A 10,838-nucleotide genomic window follows, 5' to 3' on the forward strand; every position below is an offset into this window, starting at 1 on the left:
TAGTCTCCTACAGACAACGACTTTCTGCTGTTGGAAGAAAAAACAAAACAAAAGTCTAAACCTGAGGGTGAACTGAGCTTGTATCAGAAGATACTAGATGTTCTTACATTGTGGGGTCAAAAATTATTACTATTGTTGGGAATGCCTTCGTTGCAGTTAAGTCATTCCTGCTTTTGCCCCCTTCTCTAAAGTACAATTCAGAAGATAACACTTCATCCTTAATTCTTCAATTCCCATCATTAAAGTGTTTGGCCAGTTTTCTGATGTCAAAGTGGTTGTGAGATGTTTGTAGGATGTGCATGTGAACAGGCAGAGGTTGAATTTCTTTACCTTTTCTTAGTAATTGACTTTCATGAGCAATAAAGGTGAGAAAAAGCCACAGGAGGATGAGAGTCAGGTTTCTTTAGCAAGATAAATGGAAGAGTGCTTTCTGCCATTGTGGTGGAGCAGGAAAAGAGCAACACTTGACCCTAATACTGGAAATACCTTTCTCTTTGCATGCCGCACTGGGAATGGGGGAATGAAGTGGGAGAACAGGACAGGGGGAAAAAAAAAGACATTTTTTAATACAGCAGACTTCAGCTTGGAAAGTCTTCATCTATCAGTCTCTGGCCCATCCATTACATATTCTTTATGATTTGAATGCTCTTTTTCTACATCGACATGAGGGATATGAAACTTTTGGATCTTTCTTTCCCATGCAAGTTTTTATTGCCAAAGACAGAGCTTGGCCTCGTCTTGCTGTGTTACTTTTACAGCCTCACACCACAACTGTTTACAGCATGGCAGTATCAGGTTTCTGCTGTCCTTCTGCCTGATCTCCCACTCAACATTTGGGTACAAGGCAGGAGCAACATACAACTGTTGTACTGTGCGATCTGGCAACCTCTTTCCTCAGCCCCAGCTTGAATTTACTGAGCTGAACAAACAGTTGTCTGTCAAGAGGTTTCTTCACACAGAAACATTGGCTTTACTGTACCAGCCTACCATCCTGCTTCCAACAGCAGCCAACATTCATGGAAAGAAAACTCTTTTCTCTCAGTAACCTGGACATGGATTACCATATAGGGATGAGCAGGACAGCTCCATCTCGGGATCAATGCTCCCCCAGTCCTCAGAGCCATTTAACCCCTTAATCATGAGATGAGACTTGGTTGCTTTTTTCTTGTAGTTTTGTCTGCTAAAATAAAGATGTCATTGAATTAGATAGATATTGAGACTGGATTGTGTCTCAATACAGCAGTAATCCTACTGTAGGATGTCTGTCTTTCTCAGTGTGCTGTCTGTTGGTTTCCCAATTTTTTTTTTTTTTTGCAGTGGAAGAGGTTTTCAGCAAGAATACAGGAGCTGATGTGATAAGGTCCAGCCATATGTCTTCCCTCTCCTTTGCACCTTTATTTTCCCTCCCTCTCCCTTTGTGTGATGAGAGCACGTTAACTGAGTAGTTCTCACCATACTCCTGAAACACATTAGGTATCAGCCAGCCTGATGAACTTCATGCCCTGGTTAGATAGCCCAAAGGTCCGTTTGTCCAGAAAACTCTGCCTGTTGCACAGCTTAGAATATGGTTAAAATGCAAGTAGACCTCATTTCCATGGCAAGCCTAAACCAAGTCAGGACTTAGGAGTTCTCTCCCAATCTTTTTATTTTCCATACAAGTGAATAGCCATTAACCTTTGTGATTTCTTGGTTCTGGCTACAGTTTAAACACGTCCATTTGCCCCAAAGTAGTGTTGTCTTCTCAGAGACTTACTGACCTTCTCAGATAAGGGGGATGGTCACAGACAGTAGACTGAAGGTCTGCGGGACCTTCTGGGCCTCTCCCTCTTTCCTCCCCATCCTTGCCTGCTCTGCCAGTGTAGTCTTGCCACCTTCTCTGCGTTGGCTTTAATACTCACTTTATCTTCCTGCAGGCAGATTCAGCTCTCAAATAGCAGAAAGCAGGCTGGTGTTTTTTGCATGGTTTGTTTTCTTCTGTTTAAGTGATTTAAGTCAGCTCACTGAGAAATCTAACGAGCCAGCTCAAGGTAAGCAGCAGGAGGGAGGATAAAGTGGAAGGGAGATCAGGACCTTCTTCCCACAGCAGCGATGGCCAGCTGAACTTGACCAGTTCATCATTTTGATACCATAAGCATGACCACATTAGCTATCCTAACCACATTTCAAGTGTGCTTATGGAAACCAGAGTATCAGAGAACTTCTAGAGAAGTTCTGTTCATTAGTCTCAGTTGTGAAAAGACGTTGTTTGCTTCACTGTGAACAAATGCAGCTGAAGCACAAATAACCGTGTAAAATAAAGAGGCCCAAGCTTGGGAGAACTCTTCAGCTGGTAGAAATCACAGAATCATTTAAGTCAAATGATATCATGCTGGAGAAATCTTAGGCTAACCTACCCAGCAAGGGGTAAGGCCTCAGCTGATGTCAGAGGGAGTATGACAACGTTGCTTTGGCATGATCTCTTCCTCTGTGAAGCCATGTTAGTTTCCAAGTCAGTCATCAGCCAGACCGAATGCATTTTATATAATGCTCTTCAGTGTAAGATGTGGGTGGGTCTTGCAAAACATTTCTGTGGTTAAGAGAGGATTTTGGTAGTTGATACATGAAGAGGGACAGCTCTGCTTCTGTGCCATAGGCCTCACTTAAACAACAGGGGTCTCAGATGCAGTGTGTGTTTTAGGAAGTACTGCAGTGCAGAGGAATGTTATATTCTGAACAAAAGAGGTCTTTAGCATATGTGTGCCTATGCCGTTAACAGCATTATTTAGTCTAAGGGAGCACAGATGTAAGACCTCTCACTACTGCAACATCAAGACTACCAGTTGTGTGTCTGCCTTGGCCAGATCATACTAGAGAAGTCATTCCTAATGGCTGGACAAGTATCAAAATACTAGGAACCTGAAGTTCATAATGTTGAATTTATAGATCATTCTCAGATGGTATTTCAGTTCTAAGGGATATATGTGTTACTGTCATACAGCCATTAGGAAGTATTTATGTGCCAGTTTTCCTTCAGGTGTATATTCGAAAGGCTGTGCCTATAAACTTAAAGGATATTTGAAAAGAAGAATCTATAATACATGCTTCCACTCGCACAGTGTCTATTTGACTGTCACAAGGGATCCTTAATGACAATTTTACAGTCTTCCCTTTTTTGTAACATTATCGAAACAGTGCTCTAAATGTGGGCAGTAAACAGAGCTTTTCAGCCAGGGAAAAGAAACTGAGTTTTACCATGCCAAGGAGGAGTTGGCTGAAGCTTGGGCGCTTCAGCCACAGGAAGGGAGGAGTTAAAACTAGAGCGAGGAGGCAAGTTTGCTGCTATGACCGGAGGGGTTTAAGGACAGCAATTGCTGTTTATGGGAGAGATTTCTTCCTACTCTTCAAACCCCAGCACCCTGTCTCCTCTCGCCCACCTTCTCCGAGGCTGTGCAGCTGCCTTTTTCTCCTGTGCCTAGTGTCAACGCTGGCAGCCAAGCAGCAGCCAGCAGACTGAGTGGGCAGGCAGCCCCCAAGGCTTTGCCCTCGCTCTGCCGACCTGGGGACTGTACAACACATGGCTGTTACCAGCAGGAGTGTGAAACTGCTGCCTCTTGCACATGTAGGGCAGTGCTTACGAGGGACATTTTGAGAGCCAGCTAAGTACTCTACACCTTATCGCTACCTTGTGCATAACTATAAAAATCCCTCTAGAAGCATTAACTGCAGGAAGAAAGTTGTAGCCATGCCCTCTCCATTTGAAGGTACAGTTTGCCCTAATTCCCAGCTAATTGCATAGTTCAGCCTTGCCCAGTAGTACAGCTGAGAAACTGTGGGACATGGAAATACCTCCTTTCAGAAGCCCTGCCACATTGCTGGAGCTGCTCACCACCTTCCCACTTTGGCTAGGTTGTTTGATACCGCATCGTCTTAAAGCCTCTCAGTCCCAGCTATATCCACAGCTAAATCCCTTTACCTTCAGAAAAGGTATTTTACTTTGTACAATGTTCAACCATCTGAGTTCACTTTAAAAAAAAAGTATGTGTGTGTATTAGGAGGAAATGATATTTCCTTGTGCTACAGAGGCATAGTTACGTTCTAAGTAAGCTTATTTTAGCCAAAAGGCAGGAAATTGCAGCATGCCCGAGCAATTTAGGTACCAGCCCTAACTCAACTCCCCTATTGAATCTCCCACACTTCTAAACTTGCTAGTCCTCAGAAACATCCGTGTGCTTTTTTGCCATCGCTCACTAGTCACCGCACACCCTATGGAGAGCCCCTCCACGTGACTGCTCCTTTGGAGGCCTTCTGAGAGCCAAAGAAGTGGAGTCTTCTCCAATCCACTCCACAAAGTCTTCATGGAGTCATTCACACCATCCAGGCTTTCTTCAAACAAGTGATTTATACTTGCAAAAACAACCATCCACATACAAGTCCCTCTCTCAGTTTCTCCATCCTTCCTGAAAATACATATAACAGTTTTGACCTTCCTGGAGGGTGCTACTTTCTGTATTGTCTTCACCAGCCTTCTGTGAAGGTGTCTCTTCCCAGTGGAAAAGCTCCTTTTAATAGCATTTTCTAGCATTGCCTCTTCTTGGGTTTTCACCAGTTTCATAGGCTGCAGTTTACTCCAGATGGGCTCTAATATACTCCAAATTCGTTATATTCACTAAGAGTTATCAGGTAGTCTTTGACCTGTAGTCTCTATTGTCCTATTAAAAATGGTCTCTACTGGCCTGGTAATGGTAGTTTATGTAGTTGCTGCTCCTCTGTCAGTCAAGGAGACCCCTCCAGAACCTCATCGTTTTCTACTGTGCAATCTGTGGAGAAAGATACCCAGGGTGTAAATCAGTTGTGGTTAAAAACAAACAAAAAAAACCCCTGAGTGCCTACGCTCAAATTCCTAAAGGTCTCCCATGTGAAACTCAAAAGAAGGCAAGCTGATTTAGGTGCTCTGCAAACAGCTCATACATTTAACTAAATCGTGCCGACAAGCATCAGCTGGTCCATGATAACTAACATTGTGCGTGCACATAGCTTGCAGCAGAGGTGAGAGGACATGCAGTGAGCCTAAATCTTTTCTACTGGTGTTCAAAGCTAATGCTTTTTATTTCCTCTTTGCAGTGGCTTGAGACACAGTTGCCACAGTTGCACTGAGGCACGCCAGCTCATTAAATTAGTGCAACTCAGTCATATATCTCAATTTGCTGATAGACAAGTGTAGCTTTTGAAGACGATTTTTTAAGTGGTTGTAGGGGCCAAGCAGAATTTTCAAGAATTTTTTATTTTTTTGTTGAAGCAAACAGATTTAGAGGTCTAAGATACTTGGGTGGTTGGGTTTTTTTGCAAATTCCAGCAGCCTACTAAATACCTCTGCAAGTCTGAGCAGCTCAGTCAGTTTAGAATATGGGATGGGGCCCTTGATCACTTGGGACTTTTCTTGTGAAGATCTCAAGATGTAGATCTGAGTTCTTCTCATTTGAGGAATATTTATATTCAAGCTTAGCCTGAATCCATTCTAAAAATCAAGTGAACAACAAAAAACAAATCTGCACTTGAATCCTACCTCTTCTCAGAGTCTGAAGCTCTGTTGTTAGTCCAATAATTTGCCACCCTGAAATCTTGGGCTGAATTTTTTTGTGCTTTCTTGTTTTTGTGAAGGAGGGGGCCACAGGGTGTGTGTATTGGCGGGGAGGGGGGGGTGTTAATGATAGCCGATGGAAAATAACCAAAGCCATTAGGTTCGACTAGAATTTACTTGCTAGCCACACTGAGGTGAATGTGCAGCCCTGGCACAGTGCAATGCACATCACGTGTACAATTGCAGTCAGCTGTCAGGGATCCATCAGCTCCTTGAAACTCTTCCAGGGGCCACTGTAGAGAAGGTATTGGGGCTCTGCCATCCCCAACAGTAAGAGGTTTTTTTATACACTTGGGAATTTTCTAGAGCATAGTTATGGCAGTATACTGCTGATTAAAAACAGCATCACATATTGCAAATAATGAGGTGAAAGTAAAGTTTAGGATAAATCATATCTCTGCAGAACTGTAAATATTAGCTATAAGTTGCTATAATCAGAGAGGTTGCACGTTCAAGACTGTGCCGGAGCCTGACATTGACTTGCCTCTGTGGGATTGCCATCCCTGCAGCTGACCCCAAGGGGGGCCACTCCTTGCAGGACTAGCAATAGTAGCACAAGCAAAACCAAATGACTGATGCTGGGTCACTGAATTCCTGCAGCGCTCTCCTAATGTGGCCCTACACCAACCAACCACCTCAGCAAACTTCCAGCACAGTCCAAAAGCGCTGGTTCAACAACAGACCCACATGTCCTTCCTCTCTTCCCTCAGGTTTCTAATAAATTCCTGCCTTAGCCAAAAAAGGTCTCTTTTTTCCTTGACAAACATCAGCTAAGTGAATGTTTTCCACTTTGAAACTGCTCCCACCAAGACAGACCTCTCTTGCAGATGAGGTGGGGGCCAACCTGAGCCCACCATGGGTGTTTAACCCAGTACTGCCCACTGATGGCCATGGTGAATGATTTACCGCTGACCTAAACAATTGCATCACCTTTATGGTGATTTTAATGAAGGACTGGACAGAAAGAAAACATGGAGATCTTTGAAAAATGCTGATCTAAACCAGTGAATTCAACATCAATTGTTGACATAGACTATGCAGGTCTTGTTAAAGTTATCACAGATTACACCGGATGATGAAAAAAAAAAAGGTAGTTTTTGGAATGCAGCAGTATTACCAACTCTGATCAACTGGTGAAATATGCCCTGGGGAGTCAGAGCTAGAGAAATTGAAGGAAAAGGAAGATGGTTAAAGTTTTTGTTGTCTTTTTTTTTAAATTAAGATTCTTTCACTAAAAAATCATTTTCTATACAGTCTTTCATTGAAAAAGTTCAAGCATGAATTGCATGTGTGTCAAGGAACCACTTACATGGCCCTTACTACACTATTACCTGAGCACCTCCCACATTAGTAAAAGGCACAAACCAGTAGAGCAATATAATCTCCCTTCCCTTGTTCCTTATAAATGAAGTCTAGAAAAGAAGGGTTTTTTTACTGTGTGCGTGTCTGAGAGACTAAGTGTGTGTATGTGGAAAAGTTATTGATGGAAAGGTGATGGAAGAACTGAATTTTGTGAATTTGTGAGAGGAAAGCTGACAGCAATTAAAGCCTGAGACTTTCAATTTCATGCTCTTCTGCAGACCTCCTGCGTCGGCCAGGGGAAGTCACCTGTGCCCGGAGCCGCACAAGGGGTTAGCCGCAGCAGCGTTTGGCATTGCAGTGTTTAACTGCAGCCAGCTACCTGCTTGGTGCCTGCAGCCGTGGGCTACGTATGCGGCTTGGGGTGGGGGGAGAGGCAAAGGAAGGCTCCTCTGCATTCATGTGCCAAGAAGGGACCCATCTAGGCTGGTCATTGGCAAAAGCACGTGGAGGAGAATTGTTTTCTGTCCTGGTTCCAGCTGCAGGTACCTTATTCTGGGTGAGAGGGAGGAAGCTGTCACTGAACAACGTTCACATCCATGAATGAAAAAAATGGAAATTGGTTTCTTTTTTTTTTTTTAATTAAAACCCAGAAAATTTTCAAGTGGGAATGGACATTTTTCTGTGAAAAATCCTAATGAAAATAAGGTTTTTCCAACCAAAAAATCTGACTGCCTCTTTCCTTTCACATTCCTCCTCTTGTAAATGTCACGGATGAGGTGACCATTGGGGTAAGTTTCAGCTAGAACGGAAACCTGCAATTTTTGCCAGATGTCATCTCTTCAAAATGCACTGCTTTGTTCCCTGTAGGACTGGTAGGGAGAGTCTGTAGTAAGGGCACTGGCAAACTAAGTCTAGTTTTAGAGACAATGCAGGTTTCGGAGATACTCTTTACGTTCAAAAATGGAAAATACCATCAGTAATGTTAATATCTCTAACCATTTCAGGTGTGCTCATTAAATGTGCTATTTATATCCCTTTCAAAAAGCATTTTACATTCTCATACTGAATATGTCATCATCCCCATTGTAACACGTACCAACCCCAGATGGACAGGCATAGAAAGACAGCCTGACAAGAATCCATTTTAGCACCTGGAAGCTAGATGTCTTTGGTCGCCAGCCCTTCAACCACTCTTAACAAGCCATCTCTCAGAGACTGGTTTTGCTTTCAGAGCAAAATGCAACTATACGGCCATCTTAGGGATCTGGACAGTTGAGCTATAAAACCCCTGTTGTTTCTGACAGCAGCAGAACCACCAGCTCTGTGCAATTCACTTCCATATTGCATCGTTGCCAGTTCCTGTGCTCTGCTGCGCGCACGCACATTGCAAGCAGGAAGTAGGAGCAGCTCAGCTCTTGGCTTCCTCGGTCTCAAGAGACTGCCATGAAACTGAAAAACACTAAACTAAACCCTAAGTATCTGTTAGACCTTTAATTAGCGACCTAAGGAGTGTTTGCTAAGAGGAAATTTGAATTCAGTTATCCAAATAGAAAGCATTTAACCTCTCAATAGCACTCAGGTAATTATAATACTTGAGTTTTTTTCAGGAACCTTAAAAAATAAAACAAAAAGCAGATTCAAAAGTGGTAGGAGGTGTCAATTTTATATCACATGGAGTATACAAAGGAAAGCTGTAACATTGCCCATGCTTTAGAGCCCTCATGTTAGCCCAGAAAGGGGCAGCCTCAAGCAGGGAGAACAGGTTGCAGGATTCTCGATTTCCCCACTGAAACAGCTAGCAACAGCATCAGGACCAGCAGTGGTAGTTTTATGTGCATCAGTACAGCAGTAAATACACAACTAAGATGAGCAGGTCATCTCATGCAGCTTTTAATGTGATAAAGATGCTCAGTCAGTGTCAGAAGGACTAGGACGCGTCAGAAGAGGCTGTATATTCCAGTACATTTTGGAACCATCAGTTCATATCAACCAAGCAATTTGCATTTCAGATTGCAGCAGCTGCTTCAGCCCTGATCCCAACTGTCCTTTCACTATACATCCACCCAAAAGTTTCCAGAATTAATCCCAAGGAAGAAAAGTCAATATTTTCTTGCTCCTCTCTTCACAGACTGTAGGTTGCTTTGGGATTATGTTTATCAGCTGCTTTCTGACAGCCGGTACGAAAATTTCATCCGATGGGAAGATAAGGAATCCAAAATATTTCGGATAGTGGATCCCAACGGGCTGGCCCGGCTGTGGGGAAACCACAAGGTAAGGAAGCAATGCAGTTTTCCTCCTATGGCACTTGACCTCTTGTATCACAGGATTCATTTATAAACAGGGGAAAAGGAAGAAAGCATGTGCATATAAACTACTGCTGGCAAGTTGTAATCTTTCATTCTATGCACATTAGAAATGTAAAGCATCCAGCCTCAAGCACTAAAACCTATCCTTCATATAGAGAACCTGTTGGTTTGGTTTAAAGCCATTTAGCTGTAAATGCATTTAATTATAAAATTACAAGGAGTGCAAGAATTAACGGTCCTTCTCTCTCAAGGCATCTCATTTCTTCCTGAAACCTGATGCTAAGGATGTTCTGGTTAGATGTTGGTCTACAAGGAGCTGTATACTACATCTCAACAGGAGCTTTCTGTCTGTGTTCCTGTCTGCACCAATACTCAGATTTCACGTGCTGTCCTGTGATAAACACCAAATGCTGCAGGATTATGTATTTCCTTTTAAGAGGGTAATTCTGCTTTGTTCTCTGGAAAGCAGTTACTGATTTTTGCAGTTTGGGGCTAGGTATATACAGATATATCTGTATGAGTATATGCATATGAGTGAGTATATTCATATATGAGTAGTCAAGTGTGGATTTACAAAAGGGAAATCATGCTTGACCACCCTGATACCCATCTGCGATGAAATTACTAGCTTGGTGGATGCAAGGAGAATGTAGCTTGACTTTAGAAAGGCTTTTGAGACTGTCTCTCATAATATCCTCATAGACAAACTAATGAAGTATGACCTAGATAAGAATACAGTGAGGTAGATCGAAAACTGGGCTGAAAAGATTGTGATCAACAGCACCAAAATCCAGTCAGTAGTGATGTTACCCTGGGGATTGATTCTGGAGCCACTACTGTTTAACATGTACATTAATGACCTGGATGATGGGACAGCACGCACCCTCAGCAAGTTCTCAGACAATACAAAACTGGGAGGACTGGCTGATAGACCAGAGGATTGTGCTGCCATCCAGAGGGACCTGGACGTGGTGGAGAAATGAGCTAACGGGAATTTCATGAAACTTAACAAAGGTAATGTAAAGTCCCCCACCTGGGCAGGAATGACCTGGGGGGAGTGTGAGACTTTACATTTCCCCTTGTTACATGTCATGAGACCCCAGGTGTGGGACTGTTTTACTAGGAAGGTGGCCAGACACTGGAACAGGTTGTCCAGAGGAAACCGGTGGAGTCTCCATTCTTGGAGACTTTCAAAACTCCGCTGGACATGGTCCTGAACAACCGTCTCTGGTTGACCCTGCTTTGAGCAGAAGGACTGGACTAGCTGATCTCCAGAGGTGCCTTCCAACCTCAACTATTCTGTGATTCCCTATATGAGTATACATAGCCCATAATCTTGATAAGATTTTCTCATGTGACTCATTGCTTACAAGAACATCTGTCTTAGAGGTCTTTGGGCTGCAGCACTGGGAATGGAGAGTTCTGCCCTTACCCAACCTCCATGCTAATAATTGGTCCTTGCCATCACCTCTCATGTTGGGTGTCTAAAACTGAAGCTACTTCCATCCACTAGCCACTTGGGAAACACAGTGGCCTTTTAGCATGTGAGAAATGGAAAAAGTGCACATGGTGTTTCAGGAGACTTGTCAATGAGCAGTCTAGATTTTGTAGGG

At 43.2% G+C, this 10,838-nt stretch overlaps 1 protein-coding gene across 1 annotated transcript in view; it reads left to right on the plus strand.

Moving 5' to 3' along the window:
- ETV6 (ets variant 6) overlaps positions 1-10,838 on the plus strand; it is a 33,780-nt gene that overhangs the window by 17,888 nt on the left and 5,054 nt on the right. The window contains exon 4 of the mRNA XM_010297409.1: positions 9,048-9,190. Within this exon, the coding sequence (XP_010295711.1) occupies positions 9,048-9,190 (143 nt within the window). The remainder of the gene's footprint in view (positions 1-9,047; positions 9,191-10,838) is intronic.

This window comes from Phaethon lepturus, unplaced genomic scaffold, assembly GCF_000687285.1.
Source record: "Phaethon lepturus isolate BGI_N335 unplaced genomic scaffold, ASM68728v1 scaffold32731, whole genome shotgun sequence".
Lineage (NCBI taxonomy): Eukaryota > Metazoa > Chordata > Aves > Phaethontiformes > Phaethontidae > Phaethon > Phaethon lepturus.